At 55.0% G+C, this 20,550-nt stretch overlaps 1 protein-coding gene across 1 annotated transcript; it reads left to right on the top strand.

The window, feature by feature from the left end:
* The first annotated feature begins 11,043 nt into the window (after positions 1–11,043).
* PROC (protein C, inactivator of coagulation factors Va and VIIIa) lies at positions 11,044–20,380 on the top strand. The gene is made up of 9 exons (XM_062180386.1): positions 11,044–11,151; positions 13,044–13,130; positions 14,291–14,457; positions 15,439–15,463; positions 15,601–15,738; positions 15,843–15,977; positions 17,153–17,304; positions 18,160–18,277; positions 19,722–20,380. Exons 1-9 carry the CDS (start codon positions 11,106–11,108, stop codon positions 20,309–20,311), a joined length of 1,458 nt encoding a protein of 485 aa, XP_062036370.1. The 5' UTR covers positions 11,044–11,105; the 3' UTR covers positions 20,312–20,380.
* Positions 20,381–20,550: the final 170 nt, after the last annotated feature.

Consider the following 20,550-nt stretch of genomic DNA (forward strand, 5'->3'; position numbering starts at 1 on the left):
CCATCAAGACAGAGGACAGTACCTCTCCCTCACCTCTTCAATCTGGACCTGATTTAGTGACCTAAGTGATGTTCTGGGGCTTCCAACTTTAGACCATAAAAAGTTTGGCTTCTTCTGCCTGGGCATGTTGAGACACTCCCTCTTGGGGGAGACATGATGCCACAGAAGCAGACTATTTTGAGCTCACCATATTCTAGAAGCCATGTAAAGATTGTCAATTGTCCCGAGCCTAGCCTTGCTGCTGGGAGGCAGCAAGGCTGGCTCAAGTGGTTGGGTTCCTGCCATCCACATGGGAGACCCAGTTTGAGTTCCAAGTTTCTTGTCTAGGTCTGGCCTAGCCCCCAGTGGCTGGGAGCTTTTGGGGAGTGAACCAGTTGATGAAAAAACATTTCTTCCGTCTTTCTGTCTCTATGCTTTTCCAATCAAAATAAATAAGTTCATAGGAAATGGAATTAAAAGTTCTTTTGTTGCCAAAACTTGAAATCCATGCATAGTTTTTTTATAATATCCATTTTCCATGAGCTTTTGAAGAACCTTCATATTTTTTGAGAGATGCTTGATAGTTGTGATCTATTCTATATGTGCAATTTTTAAAAAATATTTATCTTTCATCTATTTGAAAGGCAGAGTTACAGAGAGAGAGGAGAGACTGAAAGAGGAAGGTCTTCCAACTGCTGGATCACTCCCCACAACAACTGGCCCCCACAACAATGGGGGCCAAGCAGAATCTGGGAGCCAGGAGCTTCTTCCAAGTCTCCCACATGGGTGCAGGGGCCCAAGCAATTGGGCCATCTTCTGCTGCTTTCCTAGGCACATCAGCAGGGAGTTGGATCTCAAGTGGAACAGCCAGGAATCAAACCAGTGCCCACATGGGATGTAGGTGCTGCAGATGTTTGTTTAACCTGCTGTGCCATAGTGCTGGCTCCAGCACATGCAATTTCAAATCCTTCTTTTTTCATTTAACACAGAATGAGTAGTTTCATTTATTTTCCCTTATACTTGCAAACATGGTTCTGATTAGCTGGACTGTGAATTGAAAAATTTTAACTTTATTCTAAATATTTTACATGAAAGATGTTCATCTAATAGACAATATTTTAGCTACTGGTGAATGCAACAGTAGCACACTGCATTATGTTTGAGGCAGAATGAGAAGAGACCACATGAATACAATGCTAGTGTGAATCTAAGAAGAGAAACTCATGCTTGCCTCAGAATGCCTGTGTTTCACAGTTCATGCACCCTGGTCAACCTACCGTTGCTCACTTTCATGATACAAGCTCAGCAAATTTTATGACTAGCGTTGGAGGAGAACTTCTATTTAGGAAAAGAACTAAAGCTCCTACAATCATTTGAATTCCTCAGGTTGGTGTATACTAAGCCTGTACAATTTTTTTTTAAAGTTTTTAAAACAGCCCACTGTTAAGAATGATAAGACATTTTGGGTGGGCGCTGTGGCATAGCAGGTAAAGCCACCACCTGAAGTGCCAGCACCCGATATGGGTGCCAGTTCGAGTCCCAGCTGCTCCACTAACAATCCAGCTCTCTGCTATGGCCTGGGAAAGCAGTAGAAGATGGCCCAAGTCCTTGGGCCCCTGTACCTGCATAGGAGAATTGGAGGAAACTCCTGGCTCCTGGCTTCAGATTGGTGCAGCTCCAGGCATTGTGGCTAATTGGGGAGTGAACCAGCGAATGGAAGACCTCTCTCTCTATCTCTCTCTGCCTCTCCTCTCTCTGTGTAACTCTGACTTTCAAACAAATAATAAAATAAGTCTTAAAAATAAGATATTATAATTTTTTTAAAAATTATTTAGTTATTTTTAATTTACTTAAAAGACAGAGCATGCAAGAGAGATATTCCATCTAATGGCTCACTCACTCCCCAAATCCCTGCAACAGCAAGGGCTGAGCCAAGTTGAAGCCAGGAACCAGAAATTCCATCTGGGTCTCCCATGTGAGTGGCAGGGGCCTGAGCACTTGCCCCATTGCAGGCTGCTTCCCAGGATGCATTAGCAGGAAGCTGGATCAGAAGCAGAGAAGCCAGGACTCCAACAGGCTCTCCCCTACTCTGATATGGGACACAGATGTCCCAAGCAGGGACTTAAGCGTCTACACCCCAACACCCATCTCAGTTTGGATCTTGGCTGTTTGGCTGGGGTCCCCTGGTGGTCGCCACTGCAGCATCCCCCATGGGCCTAATGGTCCACTCCCCACTTCCCACTCCGCGCCTTCACAGCAAAGTGAGGGGTCTCTGTTCCTTCCCTTTCTCTGTTTACGTTGTGGTCATTTCTTCCTGTTCCCCTTTTTCCTTCTTTCTCTGCCTCTTTCATATACCTCTCCCCACCCTATTTAATGCACCGTATTTTATTAGTTACTTTTCACACATATCCTGAGAAGTAGCTCAGCAGAATTATTCTTCTGAGTTTACATCTGAGGATAAAGAGGCAGAGAAGGGCTAGATGGCCCAGCGTTGGGGGAGGGACACCTAGGGGAGCAGCCAGCAGGCACCTCAAAGCCCATTTGGCAGGCCCTCCCTCCCTTCCTGGGCCCCAGGTCCCTCCCTGATTGCCCAAAGCCCCGTAGCACCACTCCCTGTGCCACCAACGCCAGCAGCCCCTCCGAGCAGCTGGGGCTCTCTCTCCAAGACCAGCCTTGCCTCCCTTGAAACCATTGGCTTCCTTCACACCAAGCCCTCTCAGCCCCTCTCAGCCTTGCTCTGCAGGACCTCAGCCCTCTTGGCCACCATCGAGGGGCTCACATCATCAGAAACCAGAAAAGCACAAGTCGCATTCATCCTAGGGCCCGTGGAACCCCTCAAGCCAGCTTCACGAAGCTTCTCTTGCAGCTAGTGCCCACAAGTCAAGTCACGGGGTTGGCATTGGTTCCGCAGCATGGGCCAGTCTGCCTGAAACCTAGCAGGAGGTGGAGCCCGTGTCTCGAGAGGCAGTAGTGCCACCACCCCCCTCCACCCTTGATGCCTTCAGATGACCAGGGCGATTCAGATAAATCTGAGGCAGAGCTCCCTGCAGCCTCCCCAGCATCTGCCCAGCCACCTCTCTGGCGTCTCTGGCTGCAGGCTGGTCTGTGGAGAATGCTGGAGTCTGCAGATACTTCTGTGTGACCTTGCCCTGGGTCGCTGAGCCTCTAAAGACAGAAAGGCCCCTTGCTCCCAGGACTCCGATGGAGGCCCGTGGGGTCAGGCAGGTGAACAGTGAGAGATGGGTAACACCTATAACCACCTGCTGAACACAGGAGGTTCCATGCTCTCTACGCCCTCATAGACCCCAGAGTCAGAAGGCTTTAAAAATGGAAGGGGAGCAGGTGTTCAGCACAGTGACCACTTGGGGTGTCTGAGTTCAAGTACCAGCTTTGCTCCCAATTCCAGCTTTCTGCTAACACACAACTGGGCAAGCAGTGGTAATGGCTCAAGTACTTGGGTCCCTGCCACCCACATGGGAGACCCGGACTGAGTTCCAGGCTCATGGCTTCAGCCTAGCCCAGACCCAACTGTTGGCAGGCATTTGGGGAGCGAACCAGCAGATGGAAAGATTCTCTTATCTCTGTCGCTGTTGGTCCCTCTGCTTTCAAATTAAAACAAACCAAATAAAGCTTTTTAAAAAGAAAGCAAAATTTAAAGAAAAATAAGGAAAAAAATTGGAGAGCATCAGACACAACCGGAAGGCAAAGTTCTTTTCTGGGTGGCTGACTCTGAGACTGGGGCTGTGTATTGTGAGTCGGTGCCTCTCCTCCCTGGATTTCACGGGCATCCTCAGCTCTCCCAGGCTCAGCTTTGAGTACGGCAATGAGTGCCTCCTGGCCTCCCCAGGCTGGCTTGAGCCTCGCTTCTCCTCCAGCAGTGCCGGGAGCTTCCTTCAGCTACAACTCCAGGAGGCAGGTCTCACCACGCCCATTTCACAGGGGAGGAAACTGAGGCTCCAGAAGGTGACTTTTAAATTTTTTTTAAGAATACTTACTTATTTGAAAGGCGGAGTTATGGGGTGGTGAGGAGGGAGAGAGACACAGAGAAGAGAGATCTTCCATCCGCGGTTCACTTCCCCAGTGGCCAACAGCAGGGGCTGGGCCAGCTCAAAGTCAGGAGAGTGGAACTCCATCCAAGTCTCCCATGGGGGTGCAGGGGCCCAAGCACTTGGGCCATCTTCCTCTGCTTTCCCAGGTGCATTAGCAGGGAGCTAGATTGAAGTGGAGTATCCAGGACTCGAACTGGGGCCCATATGGGATGCCTGCATTGCCAGACACAGCTTAACCCGCTACACCACAGCACTGACCCCAGGAAGGTGACTTTTCTAATGTCACACAACCTCCCTTCTCCCTCCAGTACCCCCCCCCCACCTTCCCTGTGCACATCTCTGTTGCTGCAAGCTTCTCACCAGAGTGTGGCTGTTTAAGGAGGTTCTTGTACAAGTTCATGGAATACGGAATTGAAAGAATACTTGGTGCAACAAAAAAAAAAAAATGAAATTCATGCAAAGCTGCATGTGTTTCAAATTGTTTTGAACCAAAATAAACTTCGAATTTCATTTTCCATGGACTTTTGCAACTCCTCTTGAACACCTGTCTCCCCGTGATGAGACTGCCCGACTCTCTGTACCTTTAAGGCAAAGCTGTCCCATCTTCAGCTCCAGTGCCTGCTCTGCCTACCACTGCCTGAGGTTATCTGGAGGGAGTGCACAGGTGAAGGACAAGACAATGGTTCTATTTCCTACAACTGTAGGCCTCCAATATAGGACACTCAGGGCTACTAAATAAGGCTAGGAAATCTCTGGTTTAACACCGCCCCCCAAGCTAGCTTCCTCTAGCTCTTGATGGTTTTTAAATGCAATGCTTATTATTCAGACACATTGCTCACAAAAGCTGTAGAAATGTATCACAAGCTTATCCTGAAAACCTGCAGCATAAGGGCACTCTCTCCTCTTCTTAGGGCCTGGGTTTTCCCATTTGCACAGTAGGAGGTCGACCTGGAGGGGAGCTTTTCAAACTGGCAGTCCTGATCCCTTCATTTGCGGGTTGTGAAAGGCAAGTGACCTGCATGGAACAGAAGACAGCTTGGGTCACAGGTAGCAAGAGAGAATACAGTGTTGTGAGGTTTTCTTTTCTTTTTTTTTTTTTTTTTTAAATTTGTAAAGGTAGAGTTATAGAAGAGGGGACAGAGATCTCCCATTTGCTGGTTCACTCCCCAAATGGCCACAACAGTCAAGACTGCGCCAGGCTGAAGCCAGGAGCCTAGAACCCCATCCAGTTCTCCCATATGGGGCCCAAGCATTTGGACCATCATCTGCTGCCTTCCCAGGTGCACTAGCAGGAAGCTGGATCAGAAGTGGATGGGGGGCCAGCGCCGCAGCTCAATAGGCTAATCCTCTACCTGCAGTGCCGGCACACCGGGTTCTAGTCCCGGTCGGGGCGCCGGATTCTGTCCCGGTTGCCCCTCTTCCAGGCCAGCTCTCTACTATGGCCCGGGAGTGCAGTGGAGGATGGCCCAAGTGCTTGGGCCCTGCACCCGCATGGGAGACCAGGAGAAGCACCTGGCTCCTGCCTTCAGATCAGCGCGATGCACTGGCCGCAGCGTGCAGGCTGCGGTGGCCATTGGAGGGTGAACCAACGGCAAGGAAGAGCTTTCTCTCTGTCTCTCTCTCTCACTGTCCACTCTGCCTGTCGAAAGAAAGGAAGGAAGGAAGGAAGGAAGGAAGGAAGGAAGGAAGGAAGGAAGGAAGGAAGGAAGGAAGGAAGGAAGGAAGAAAGAAAGAAAGAAAGAAAGAAAGAAAGAAAGAAAGAAAGAAAGAAAGAAAGAAAAGAAGTGGATGGGGCAGGACTGGAACAACATTGCAGGTGGGGGCTTAACCCGCTGTGCCACACCACCAGCCCCTGAAAAAAAATTTTAAGGTTTATTTATTTACTTGAAAGTCAGAGTTACACAGAGAGAAGGAGAAGCAGAGAGGGGGAAAGAGAGAGAGAGAGGTCTTCCATCTGCTGGTTCACTCCCATGTGGGTGCAGGGGCCCAAGGACTTGGGCCATCTTCTATTGCTTTCCCAGGCCATAGCAGAGAGCTGGATCAGAAGTGGAGCAGCCGGGACTAGAATCAGCGTCCATATGGGATGCCGGCACTGCAAGGTAGCGGCCCCACCAGCTACATTGCAGACCCGGCCCCTCGCCCGGAAATTTTAAATTGAATATGTGTCATGTTCTATTTTATTTTGTTATAAAAATGTGTATTTTTGTTATATATTTTTTAAGATTTATTTTATTTGAAGGGGGGAGAGAGAGATCCATCTTCCACCACTGGTTCACTCCCCAAATGGCCACAATGCCTGGGACTGGGCCAGGTCAAAGTCAGGAGCCTGGAACTCCATCTGGGTCTCCCACTTTGGTGGCAGAGTCCCCAGCATTGGCTCCACCATTGCTGCTTTCCCCAGTGCATTAGCAGGGAGCTGGATGAGAAGCACAGCAGCCAGACTCGAACTGACGCTCCAATATGGGATGCTGGCATTGTAAATACTGAGAGCCCAGCTTGTACTCAGACTGGGGCTTCTAATGGAATGGGGTCCAGGTCTTCCTGCCATTTCCCCTTCCCCTGGGGAGTGTGATTCTTCCCAAACTTTTGTTAGCCAGCGTTATCACACTGGGCAGCCTGCTAGGCACCTGGCAAAGAGGCTCCTTTGGGTGCTTCTCCTGGTGGAGGGGAGGGAGCCTGGCACCATCTATAAAGTCACTGGGGCCTGTGTGAATGACTTTGTAGTGTAAAACAATGGGCTGCTTCCCAGGCTGCAGGGGCTGTGTTTTCCTAAGGCTGCTTGCACACACAGAGGTTAATTTCTATCTTCCCACCTAGCACTCCCATCCCCTTGTCCCCTCCCACTGCAAGGAATCAGTTACCTGGCTGCAGTGCACATCCCGGATAAACAAACTCACAGCTGTTTATGGCTCCTGGGGCTTCCTTACCGGTGGGCTACGTATTTAAAAGGAGGAAAGACCTATGGCTGCAGACCCTCAAACCCGGGCTTCTCAAGCCGCAGGTTACAACCTATTAGTAGGTCATAAAAATCAGTTCAACGTTTCACGATTAAAAAAAAATCCAAACAGGACAGTGTGAAGATGGCAACACCTGTGACAGGGATGCACGTGGCTTGGTGGAACTAGGATGTGATGTAAAATGTACGTCTCTCTGAGGGCTGGGGTCTTGTTCAAGATTTTAGAAAAGACGGCCTTGCGCCGCGGCGTAGGCGCTCGGTGAGGACGGACCCAGGCTGCAGGTGAGGGCCCTGCTCCGGGGTCCGGAAGTTTCCGCAGAACTGTGCGCGGGGCGGCGGGCTCGCAGGTGTCTCCCCGCACCCCCTGCCACTGCCGGCCGCGCCCCGCCGCGGCGCGCTCAGGGGCGCTGACTCACCAGCTGACTCAGCGCGGGGCGCACTGCCAGCAGACGCGGCGTCCGGAGAGCGGCGGGGCGCCGGCGGCCGCAGGGGCGGGGCGGCGGGGCTGCCGGGCGGCCGGGCGGCCCTGGCGGATCCTGGCCCTCCGCGGCGCCGGGAAACACCGGGGCCTCGCTACGGGGCCGGGCCCGGAAGGACGGGCCCGGAAGTCGTGCTGCCCCCGGCCACCCAGATGGCCAGGCTCCCCCGACTGGCTCTCCCTCCCCTCGCCCCTGGCGGGTGATGCAGGGACCCCACCGAGGACCAGTCACCGGCTTGGGGCAGGCCAGGAGCTGGGCTCCGCTCTTTCCCACACACTCCAATCCCCAAACTCCAGCCCCCACTTCCCACTGCCGCTTGGCCACCTCCTTCGGGAAGCCTTCCAGGAGGGCCTCTCCCTGGCCTGTCCCAGGGACACCTTGAACTTCGCTCCCTGCTCCGTCTTCGTCCCCGGACTGCGCCCCTTGGGGGGAAGCCACAGGGTCCTCCCTGGCTCTGTCAAAGCCCCTGGGTGAAGAGAAGGTTCTGGAAGAAGTAGGACTTGTACCACAGTGTGGTCAGCTTCACAGGTCCAACCCAGGACGCAGCCATACCAGATGGGGGGGGGGGGGGATACAATATGTGAAAAATTCCTGAACACGTGTTTTTATTACTTTAAAGAGTTTTTTTTTTTCTATGTGAGAGACAGAGAACTCCCATTGGCTGAGTCATGCCCCAAATGCCAGCACCGCAGGAGGGAACTTAGCACAGCCCCATCACTGGAGCCATCACCTGCTGCCTCCCAGGGTCCACATTAGCAGGAAGCTGAAGTCAGGAACAGGAGCTGCCTGAAGAACCCAGGTGCTTTGATGTAAGGTGCTGGCGCCTTGCCCTACCAAATGCCTGCCCCTTTTATTATTTTAATGTGGAAATATCAAAGTTTAGTTGAAATCATATATGTTCTGAGTACATGTATTAACAGAAGAAAAATCTAGTTAGGTGCGGTGGGATAAGCTGTCACATGGGATACTTGGGCCCCAGCTCACATGTACCCTGGGAGGCAGCAGATGATGGCCCAAGTATTTGAGTTCCTACCACCCACATGGGAGACCCAGATGGAGTTCCTGTCTCCTGGCCTCAGCCTGGCCCATCCTGGGCTGTTGCAGGAAACTGGGGAGTGTTCTAGGGGATAGGAGAGCCCTGGGTCCCGGCCGCTCTCACTGACTCGCTCTCTTTCTCTCTCTCCCCCTCCCCCTGTCTGTTCCTCTCTTTGTGTCTCTGCCTTTCCAATAAATAAAGTTTTTTAAAAGATCCATAAATTTAAGACTTTTGAAAGGAGACTGTAAATATAGTAGGACTAATTGAACAGATGTTACTGGTATTTACTTTAAAGAAATCACAATGACGGGACTGGCGTTGTAGTGTAGCAGATAGCTCTGGCATCCCATATGGGTGCCACTTGAGTTCCAGCTGCTCCACTTCTGATCCAGCTCCCTGCTTATGCACTTGGGAAAGCAGCAGAAGATGGCTCAAGTGCTTGGGCCCCTGCACCCATGTGGAAGACCCAAAAGAAGCTCCTGGCTTCAGCCTGGCCCAGTCCCTGCCGTTGTGGCCATCTGGGGAGTGAACCAGTGGATGGAAGATCTCTCTTTCTCTCTCTCTCTCTCTCTCTCTCTCTCTCTCTCTCTCTATCTCTCTCTATCTCTAACTCTGACTTTCAAATAAAAAAAAATTTTTAATTAAATTTGATGAAAACCACAATGATGCTCGATACAAGAGGTTATTTTTACTCTTTCTGAGTCGCTGTCTGCAGCCTTTGGGAAATTTTGAATGTAATGATCAAACTAAAAATGCTCAAAGATAAAACTTTTTTAAAATTTATTTACTATTTTGAAAGGCAGAGTTACAGAAGCAGAGAGAGAGAGGACAGAGAGAGAGAGGACTTCCATCGCTGGTTCACTCCCCAAATGGCTGCAATGGCCGGAGTTGAGCCAATCCAAAGCCAGGAGCCAGGAGCTTCTTCCAGGTCTCCCACTCAGGTGCAGGGGCCCAAAGACTTGAGTCATCTTCTACTGCTTTCCCAGGCCATAGCAGAGAGCTGGATGGGAAGTGGAGCAGCTGGGTCTCGAACCGGCATCTAGATGCATCTTAACATGCCGCAGGGAGTCAACACTGAGACTGAGCAAGAGTGCTAGAGAGCTTGGTTGTGCAGCAAAGTTCCTGCTGCCTCCGTAACTGTCAACCCACCCAGGAGAGCACAGCCCCCATGACCTGTTCACCTCCTCAAAGTTCCGCTTCCAAACGTCATTAACATATGGTTTTGGTGTTTAAGTGTCCAGCACGTGAATTCTCTTTTTTTTTTTTTTTTTTAAGATTGATTTATTGGAAAGGAAGAGTTTCAGGGAGGTCTTCCATGCACTGGTTCATTCCCCAAATGGCCAAAATGGCTGGGGCTGGGCCAGGTCGAAGCCAAGAGCCGGAAACTTCTTCCAGCTCTCCCATGTGGATGCAGGAGCCCCGAGCACTTGGGGCATCTTCTGCCATTTTCCTAGGCTCATTAACAGGGGCTGGATCAGAAATGGAGCATCGGGGCCAGTGCTGTGGTATAGCGGGTAAAGCCACTGCCTCCAGTGCCAGCATCCCATATGGGCACCGGTTCGAGTCCCAGATGCTCCACTTCCAATCCAGCTCTCTGCTATGGCCTGGGAAAGCAGCCTTTTTGGGGTCCTGCTCCTTTTTTTCGCCCTTGTGCACGGAAATGGCCAAGTGGGACCAGGAAGACCTGACCTCTCACCTGGATTGGCTCCCTGCCAGCTCAGTGAACCTGGGTGAGTAACACAGGATGACCACGTCTTCATCCGGAAGAGAGAAGATCCAGTAATGGCTGCGTGTGCCTTGGGTGGGGATTCGAGCCACTGAAGCTATGGTGCAGCTGTTACATAAAAGTTACAGCTGTCATTATATAATTGTCAGTGTCTTTTTTTCTTCTACAGTAACACATAAAACAGGTGCACCCTAAGGTTAATGGCCTCCTAACTTTGATGAAATATGGGACTATTCACTGTTAAGCTGATCGTGGACCAACTGCAATATCTCTGTGGAGAATATTTCCTTCTGGGGTTGCCCTTGTGGCGTAGCAGGTAAAGCCACCACCTGCGGTGGTGGCATCCCATGGGGCACTGGTTCAAGTCCTCACTGCTCCAAATCCCATCCAGCTCCCTGCTAATGCACCTGGGAAAGCAGCAGGGGGTGGCCCAAGTGCTTGGGCCCCTGCCACCCAATTGGGAGGTCCAGATGGAGTTCCAGTCTCCCAGCTTCAGCCTGGCCCAACATTGGCTATTGTTGCCATTTGGGGAGTGAACCAGTGGATAGAAGATCTCTCTCTCTCTCTCTCTCTCTCTCTCTCTCTCTCTAACTCTGCCTTTCAAATAAATAAATAAATCATTTTTTTAAAAAAAATTGCCTGTGCAGAACAAGGACAAAATCCCTGACCTCAGCCAGCCACTCAGAGGCTACCACGAGGCCACATCTGTGGACCAAGGGTGCTGCCCAGCAGGAAGGCGGGCTCTGGGTGAGCTGAGCTAGTGGAGCCAGCACCTGGAGCATGAGTGCCACTTGTTTGTTTATCTGTGCAGAGCGAGGCCCCAGCCCCAAGGGCCAAGCAAACATCCATGGTTATGGATTAACCCGAGTTCCAGGCTGTCATGGCGGTAGGAGGACGAACCTGCGGTTTCTCCAGGGCCCACCCCTGTAAGTCCCCCTCCAGGCAGGTCTGGGAGGGGAGAGGAGGGCAGAGCCGTGAGGAAGGTGGAACTCTTGAGCCAGGGTCCTTGGGGCGAGGGGACGTTTGTGGTCAAGGGCAATGGCCAAGGCACCGGCTGCCCCTCCCCCACCCGGCTGCCACACTCTCCAGTGGCCTTTCACCGTGGACCTTCTTCCTCTTGCCAGACTTTAAGGTGACTGGATGTTGGCTGGGGGGTCTCCAGGGCCATCCCCAGGGGGAGCTTGGCTCCCAGGGCCCCCTATTCTCCCCATCCCACCCGTACCTTTGAACTTGGGGTGTCTGCCTCAGAACAATGTCAGGCCAGCCCGGTTGAGGGCTCTAGGTCTCCAGGCTGCAGGGCTGCATCTGCAGCCTTGGAGGGTGAGGGGCGCACACACCGTGGTGGTTTGGAGTGGAGGTTAAGGTTCCAGGCCTGCAGCCACATAGGCCTGGGCTTGAGTCCCAGCTCTGCTGTCTCCTGGTTGTGGATTTTTTTTTTAAAGATTTATTTACTTATCTGAAAGGCAGAGTTACAGAGAGGCAGAGACAAAGAGAGAAGAGAGAGGTCTTGCATCTGCTAGATCACTCCCCAAATGGCCACAATGGCTGGAGCTGAGCCCATCCAAAGCCAGAAGCCAGGACCTTCCTCCAGGTCTCCTATGCAGGTGCAGAGGCCCAAGGACTTGGGCCATCTTCCACTGCTTTCCCAGGCCATAGCAGAGAACTGGATCAGAAGTGGAGCAGCCAGGACTTGAACAGGAGTCCATATGGGATGCCAGCACTACAGGCGCTGCCTTTACCTGCTATGCCCCCTGGTTTTGGATTTTTAGTAAACAACTTGCCTCTGCTGAGCCTGTTTCGCCCTCCATGAAATACGGGTGACAACCTTAATGCCCATCTCCTTGGCTGAGACAAAAAACTATTCATTGAGCATTTGCTATATTCAATCCCTATTTTTTATTTTATATTTTTGAAAGATTTATTTATGCATTTGGAAGAGTTACTGAAAGATCTTCCCATCCACTGGTTCACTCCCTAGAAGGCCACAACAGCCAGGCCTTGGCCAAGCAGAAGGCAGGAGCCAGGAGCTTCTTCTTCTGGGTCTCCCACATGGATGCAGGAGCCCAAGCACTTGGGCCATCTTCCACTGCTTTCCCAAGAGTACTAGGAGGGAGCTGGATCAGGAAGTAGAGCAGCCAGGACTCGAACCAGTGCCAATTTGGGATGCTGGCATCACAGGCAGTGGCTTTACCTGCTATGCTGCAACGCCAGCCCCCAAAGCCTGTTTTAAGAGCTTTAAGTGGATTAACTCATTTGATTCCCACCAGCATCCTCTAGGGCAGAAACACAGTGATTCTGCCCATTTTTCAAAGGAGAAAACTGAGTCGTGGGATGGTAAAACACCTTGCCCGCCAGGATGGCTGGAGCTGGGTTTGGCAATGGGAGGTCCAGCTCTGGGACCTGGCCTCTGACTCATGTACAAACAGCTTGAGAGACACCCTAAGTGTGCAACCTGTGCCAGCTATTGTTAGCCCAGGAAGCAGACAGACCTGCAAAGGCACAGTGCCCACCGCCCCCTAAAGATGAAGCCAGGAAGGCCTCGCACCTTTGTGTACCAGGCGTTCATGAGCCGAGTCCCCTCTGAATTTTGCAAGGCTCCTTCCCATGCACACAGGCAGCTAGGACCACCCCAGCCTCCCAGATAGAAAAGGGGGCTGAGGCTCTGGGGGATTCTCAGTGAATGAGGAGCCTCAGCTCCCCAGCTCCCTGACTGTCAGCACCCCTGGGAGGGCCCTTGAATTCAGCTCCATGCCTAGGTGGGGGAGGCAGAGCAGCGGCTGAGGGGGCTGCCGGGAGCTCAGACGTCCTCCTCAGACAGGTGCCAGCAACTCCAGAATGTGGCAGCTTGCAGGCCTCTTGCTGTTCGTGGCCACCTGGGGGACTTCTGGAACTCCAGCTCCTCCTGGTAAGGCTGTCTCCACCCCACACCCAGACCCCCACGCCCTCCGCCAGGCCCTCACCGGCACCTGCCCTTGCACCTGCTCCTGGGAGCCTCAAGCGAGATGAGGGGCAGACGGGATGGGGTGGAGTCCCAGGTAGGCCCCCCTGGGGGAGTCGTCAGAGGGGCTTGGAGGGTGCACTGTCTTATGGCCTCAAGCCCCTTCCTGGACCCTGAGGGTGGGTCACAGAGCCCCCTAGACCTTCCCCCACCAACCCCTTCCCCTTAACCCCCAACTGTGAAGACCCTGGACTCAAGCCAGCATACACACTGCCCAACACAACGCTTTATCCTGAAAACAGCCCCCACCTGCCTCTTCACCCCCCTGCCCCAACCCCATCCCTGGTTCCCAAGCCATGAGGAGGAGGAGGCCACGGCTCTCCGGCAGGCCCGCAGAACCCCTGGGGCTCTCTCTTGCTTTTGTGCCTCTTCTTGAACTGCTTGTCTGCCTGGGGCACCCTTTCCCACCACCCCCAATACCCCCCCACTGCACCTGCGGGTCAGACTTGGCTTAGGCACACCTTCCCCTGGGATCCCCTTCCATCTGCCCAACCTGCTCACTCCCCTAACTCCATCACTCCCTCCTAGCTGCCTCATGTACCTAAGACAAACCCCTCTCAGTGCCCAGGAGACATCCGGCAGCATTCACGGGGTGACTGTTGACCAGGTGTCCCTGGAGGAGCAGGGGGACTCTCAGGAGGCAGTGGGGAGGCGGATGGAGTGGCCTAGTGAGATGAAGCTGCATCGGCTGCATTGGGAGGATGCAGAGGCCACTGAACTGTCATGTCCACAGGGGTAACGGCCACATCTGGCTTTTGTCTCTGTGCTAGGCACGGTAGCAGTGTGATGATCTCACCATTTTTTAGATGACTAAACTGAGGTTTAGAGAGGTAAAGACACTGGCTCAAGGTCACACAGAGGTCATGTTGGGGTTCAGAGTGTGGGGGGGGGGCTGTCCCTGTGTAGTCAAGGCTCCTGTCGCACGGTGCAGCCGACTTCCTGGGGAGGAGCAGAGCAGAGTGGGGACCCAAGGTGAGACCTCCCCAGGCTGGAGCCCCCTACTTTTCTGCCTTGGACCCCCCTCAGGCCCCTCCACCACAGTGAGCCCCCTGCCCCTCCAAAACCAGACTCCGTGTTTGCGAGCCGCGAGCATGCCCACCACGTGCTGCGCATCCACAAGCGTGCCAACTCCTTCCTGGAGGAGCTGCGGCCCAGCAGCCTGGAGCGGGAGTGCGTGGAGGAGGTCTGCGACTTCGAGGAGGCCAAGGAGATTTTCCAGAGTGTGGACGACACGGTAAGGGCACCTGGCGAGGCCCAGAGCACAAGGTGCGGTGGGGGTGGGGGCCCGGGAGAGCAGGTGGGGACTGACCACTGAGGCCCTCCTAGGGGCATGGGGAAGTGATAGACCCCAGCATCTGCTCCTCCCAGCTTGCTGTGGGTAATAAATTGATGCTGGCCCTGTGATCCTGGCCGAGGCACACATTACTGTCAGAAACAGAACTCCAAAGTGAGCTCCAGGAAAAACAGAGCATGGCATAGCCCAGGGTGGGATTCTCAGCCAGCCCCACTGTAGGCAGCTCAGTCCACCTGCAGCTGCCACTGGCCACCACTGCCTCCTCTCTCCCTCCCTCTCTCTTTCTCTCTCTGTCTCTCCAAGGCAGCTCAGTCCATCTGCACCTGCAGGCACCATTGGCCACCACTGCCTTTCTTTCTCTCTCTCTCTCCCTCTCATTCTCACTATCACTCTTGCTCTCTGTATGACCAGAAGGCCACCATCTCTGCTCCCACCCATGCACCTGCCTGCAGACCAGGCTGTGTGTGACCAAGACCCCTCCCCCCACTGTCTCTCACCACATACTCTCACTGTGTCTCAATTCGAGTGCTCAGGCAGAAAATCTGAGCTCAGAGCCAGCAGTCGGAGTGGCACCTGAGGTCTGGTTAGAAACACAGACTCTGCCTCCCCAGACTTTCTGAACCTGTAACCCATGTCTCAGCAGCTCGGTGTACACCACTGGTTTAGGGCCAGCCAGGCTGCGAGAGAGGTCCCCAAAGCCAGAATGGATAGGACGTGCAGGGGCTGGAAGGAGGCAGGGGAATCTGTGTCTGTTATGGTACGGGTGGCTGTGTGAGTGACAGCAAGGGGCCACAGCGTGGGGAGAGTGTGCAGGGAACCCGAGGTCCTGGAGGCTGGCGATCCCTGTTTGTCCGGAGCCCCCTGCCCAGCCTGGGACACACCGGGCACTCAGGGCCGCTGACGCCGCCCGTCTCTCTACAGCTGGTCTTCTGGTACACGTACGTCGGTGAGTGCGTTCGAGGCCCCGGGCTGGGCTGCCGGAGCCCCCTCCCTTCGGGGTCTCTGGGCCGCTAGGGATGCGGGAGGGGGCTGGCGGCACCCGTGACCCTCATCGCCGCCCCTGCACTCCGCCCTGCGTGGCAGACGGTGACCAGTGCGCGGCTCTGCCCTCTGAGCACCCGTGCTCCAGCCAGTGCTGCGGCCATGGCACCTGCGCCGACAGCATCGGCGGTTTCAGCTGCCAATGCCACGGCGGCTGGGAGGGCAGCTTCTGCCAGTACGGTAAGCTGGGGGTGCCAGGCTGGCGGCGGGGCCCCGGCGGGCCGCGGGGCCGGGGCGCTGCGCCACCGCTGGCTCTCGCCGCTCTCTCCACCCGGTCCGCGCAGAGGTTCGCTTCTCCAACTGCTCGGTGGACAATGGCGGCTGCGCGCACTACTGCCTGGAGGAAGAGACCGGGCGCAGCTGCAGCTGCGCCCCGGGCTACGAGCTGGCGGACGACCACCTGCAATGCGAGCCGGCAGGTGAGCGCCCCAGCCCGCTCAGGGATCCCACTGGGGTGCTCCCGGACGTGGGGGGACTCCAGGGAACTCCTGGGGGCGAGCCGGAAACGGAATCAGCCTTAGAGTATCTGCAGATATGCCCCCTGCCCCAACGCCTGGAGTGGAGAAGTTCCCGCCTTCGCTGTCCCTCGCTGGCTGGCCTTCCTGCAGGTTCCTCTGCTCCCCTGGGGTCACCTGTTGCAGTAGGAGCCCATAGCTGCCTCCCAAGCGTGAGCCGGATCTGGGGCCGCCTCCAGCATCCTTCTCCACCCATCTTGAGTTTGCGCTGATTTCCCCCTTTCCTTCCGCCCAGATCCTTGGGGTGAGGCTCCTGCCTGGCTTCTGACCCCTCGGGGAGCTAGTGACTGGCACTCTGCAGACAGTTGCATAACTCCCTGTAGGCCACCAGGTTCACGTGGTGCAGGGGGATGGTCTTTGGCACGGATGCAGAGGGGAGTCAGGCCAGTAAGGCGGGCTTAGCAGTTTCTCTCCCCAGTGCCCGACACGCCCCCCACCTGCAGTCACACCTGCACTGCGTCCCTCCGAGGCACCCAGGCCTCCTGCCGTCTGTGGTGCAACGCATCCATTTCTGGGCACTCCCAGCGTGGCTTTCTCCGTCTGCCGAGTCCATCGCCACGTGCCCCTGCTGTCCAGCTGCTGGAATTTTGCTTCTACCATCTCCTCGGTGGTCTCTGTCATCAGGCGGTCACTCCCTCTGCTAGTTTCCCTCTGCCGCTGAGTCCATCTCCTTCAGCCTGACAAAGTTCTGCAAGATGTGTCCTGTCCTCTCGGCAGAGGCTATCTTGGGATTTTTCCAGCAGGGCCCAGCTCCTTCTGCCCGTAATTCCCCTTCTCTGTCAGCAGCCTCACAGCCGGAGAACTTCGTTAAGCATCTCAGGGATTACTCCTAACAGCCCTGGGTGTGATGAACAACCTGTGTGTGTGTAAAGTGGGAATGACAGCGCTAGGTCTGCCTCTCGCCAGTAGGTGGCGATGTTTGCTGACTGACTCACGGACTGGAGGGGTTCTCAGCCTCGTTTGTCCCCTTGAGCCCTACTTGGTGGCAAACTGGTTTGCAGCAGGAGGAGGACCGAGGCGGGAGGGCAGTCGTGGGAATACAGCCAGGCAGGCTCCTCATCACCTCCCCCTGCCTTCAGTGAGATTCCCTTGCGGGAGGCTGGGCTGGAAGAGAATCGAGAAGAAACGCGGTAACGTCAAGCGCGATCTAGAACAAGTCGACGAGATGGACCAAGTGGATCCGCGGCTTATTGATGGGAAGCTGACCAGGCGGGGAGACAGCCCCTGGCAGGTAAGAGGGGAGGCAGCGGCTGCCTCGCTCCTTTGCTGGGTGGGAGTCTCTGGGCCCCTACTGGGATTCCTGTTCAGGCTGCAGGGACAGAGACAGGGACAGGGACACTGGCTCACTCACCACATAGCCACAATGGCCATGGCTGGATCAGGCCAAAGTCAGGAGTCTAGAACTCCATCTGGGTCTCCCACGTGGGTGGCAGGGGCCCAAGCACTTGGATCATATTCTCCTGCTTTCCCAGGTGCATTAGCAGTGAGCTGGATGGAAGTGGAGCAGCTGGGACTTGAACCAGGATTCCAAAATGGGATGCTGGTGTCACAGGTGGCAGCTAAACCTGCTGTACTACACTGCTGGCCCCATGCTGCTGGGGTTTTAAGTAGAGACCCTGCTAATGGGGGGGGGGGCTGACCCCTGAAGACCTCTGTAGCCTCAGCATGGAAACTTATTTGGCTCCTGTGTCTGCCAGGCACTGGTAGGGGAGGGGGGCATGTACAGAAATGAACAGATGGGCCTTGGGGAGCTCACAGATTCCGGCAGTGTCAGGATCCTAAGCACAGGGCAACCCAGTGGGATCAGAGTCAGGGTGGTATCAGGACAGGAGCTGAGGGAGGCCCAAGGTGGACACCCAAGGCAACCTGGGGACCAGAAAACCTTCCCAGAGCACTCAAGGCCTAGCCCCAGACAGACCAGTACTGTAACATGCGCAGAAGTAGAAAATTCTAGAAAACAGTCATCCATCTAAGGATGCTCATGTGGCCAGGGAACCCAGGAAAGCACTTGACAGTGTACCCCGGGGGCCAGGGGAGGCCCAGCAGCCCTGTACTGGGAGCTGTGGCCGCCTCCCCTCCATTCCAGGTCATCTTGTTGGACTCCAAAAAGAAGCTGGCCTGTGGAGCAGTGCTCATCCACGCATCCTGGGTGCTGACCGCGGCCCACTGCATGGAGGAACCCAAGAAGCTCTTCGTCAGGCTAGGTGCGGGCTAGGACCAGACAGCAGGGGGCTGAGGGAGCCAGGGGGTGGAGAACCTCTGGACAGGCAGGCTATCCAGGTTTGGGAGACCCCGGTCCCAGGGTGCAGGAGCAAGGTGCTGCTTGATCTCCACAGTGGTGTTTGAAGGAGGAAGCTTAGCTGGGCCCTCCCTGCCCAGCCCTGCGACACCCAGTGTTTTGCAGGTGGAGGAGGATGCTCTGAAATCCTCTTCAAATCTGGGCACACATGTTTGCAAGTGAGGGGCTCAAATACATCCTCAATTGGAGCAAGCTGTGTGGGGTCCTGAGCACCCTTGGGTGCAGCGATCCTTAAGCACTGGACCTCAGGGCCAACCTCACACTGACTGATGGGGATGGGGATGTGCTGCAGGCACCCAGGCACCTGCCAAAGCCATCAGCTTCCTCCCCAGTCATCTGGGGGTCCAGGGCCATGAATGTAGGCCCTTCCAGGACCCATATAAGGCTCACAAAATCACTGGGTCCAGCCCTGCCAAGGCAACCACAGGTGGGACTTGAAATTCAAAATACATCTGCAGCAGGCTCATTTTTTAAAAAAAGATTTTATTTATTTATTTGAAAGGCAGAGAGAGAGAGAGAGAGAGAGAGTTCTTCCATCCTCTGGTTTACTCCCCAAATGGCCACAATGGTCGGAGCTGCACCGATCTGAAACCAGGAGGCAGGAGCATCCTCCCAGTCTCCCATGTGGGTGCAGGGGCCCAGGCACTTGGGCCATCTTCTCCTGCTTTCCCAGGCCATAGCAGAGAGCTGGATTGGAAGTGGAGCAGCCGGGACTCAAACTGGTGTCCATATGGGATGCCGGCACCCGCGGGCAGAGGCTTTACCTGCTATGCCGTAGCACCAGCCCCCAGCAGGCTCTTTTATAAGTGGATAATTTTGTATGGCTCGTAAATGATGTCATAAATACCCACAGGGTCCTGGGCAGAAAACAAGGGAAAGGTGTGTCGAGAATAGCCAAGCTCACACTGCCTTCAATGGCCTTCGGCACACCCATGGGGCAGCCGCCCCCCCCCCCCCACGCCACCCAGGGCTCAGCTTAGATACTCCAAGCCCCCCTCCCAGCTCGCGTCAGCCCCGCCCCAGAGGACTTTGTCCCTCACTGGGATCCAGATCTGCCTTCCTGGGCAGAGCCTGGATCCCGTTGGTCCCTCTCTCTGACGCCCGCTGCCCCTGCCCTTGTCTCTCCACTAGAGCAGCTCCATGCTTCTTGGTCCACGTGTGTCCATGGTCCTCTGGTTTTCCTCTTGCCTGTTGCCTTCCTGCCATTAGCCCCTTTTAGGCCGCACTACTCTGGCAGAAAAGTCACCCTTGATGGGGGATCTAGGGCAGATGGCCCCAGGGCAGTGCTTGGGACGTGCAGACAGGTTGTGGGGCTCCCAGCTGGCTCCCACAGCACCCTCTGCCTGCAGGTGAGTATGACCTGCGGCGCAAGGAGAGGTGGGAGCTGGACCTGAACATCCAGGAGGTCCTCATCCACCCCAACTACAGTCGGAGTACCACAGACAACGACATCGCGCTGCTGCGCCTGGCCCAGCCCGCCACCCTCTCGCAGACCATCGTACCCATCTGCCTCCCGGACAACGGCCTCGCCGAGCGAGAGCTCATGCAGGCCGGCCAGGAGACCGTGGTGACGGGCTGGGGCTACCACAGCAGCCGAGAGAAAGAGGCCAAGAGGAACCGCACCTTCATCCTCAACTTCATCACCGTCCCAGTGGCCCCGCACAACGAGTGCGTGCAGGTCATGAGCAACACCATCTCCGAGAACATGCTGTGCGCGGGTATCCTCGGGGACCGGCGCGACGCCTGCGACGGCGACAGCGGGGGGCCCATGGTCGCCTCCTTCCGAGGCACCTGGTTCTTGGTGGGGCTGGTGAGCTGGGGCGAGGGCTGCGGGGACCTCAACAACTACGGCGTTTACACCAAAGTCAGCCGTTACCTCGACTGGATCCACAGCCACATCGAGGAAAAGGAGGCGGCGCCCGAGAGCCCGGCCCCTTAGCTCCCTGCCCCCCAGCGGCTGCTCTTGGTAGCAACATATGGGACATTAAAAGGGCATGCAACAAATGCACCAGCCTGCTGTCCTGTCTGGCCTCCCGTCCCTTCTCTGGGTTGCTCTGGAGAATAGTAACATTTATGGAGCACCTATTGTATGCCTTGTATGCCACATGCTGTATCCTATTTAACTCCTGAAGTGTGGGGAGGAAAGGAGCAGACCTGAGTTTTCTGAGGTCTGAAGCT

Source organism: Lepus europaeus, chromosome 1 (assembly GCF_033115175.1).
Source record: "Lepus europaeus isolate LE1 chromosome 1, mLepTim1.pri, whole genome shotgun sequence".
Classification (NCBI taxonomy): Eukaryota; Metazoa; Chordata; class Mammalia; order Lagomorpha; family Leporidae; genus Lepus; species Lepus europaeus.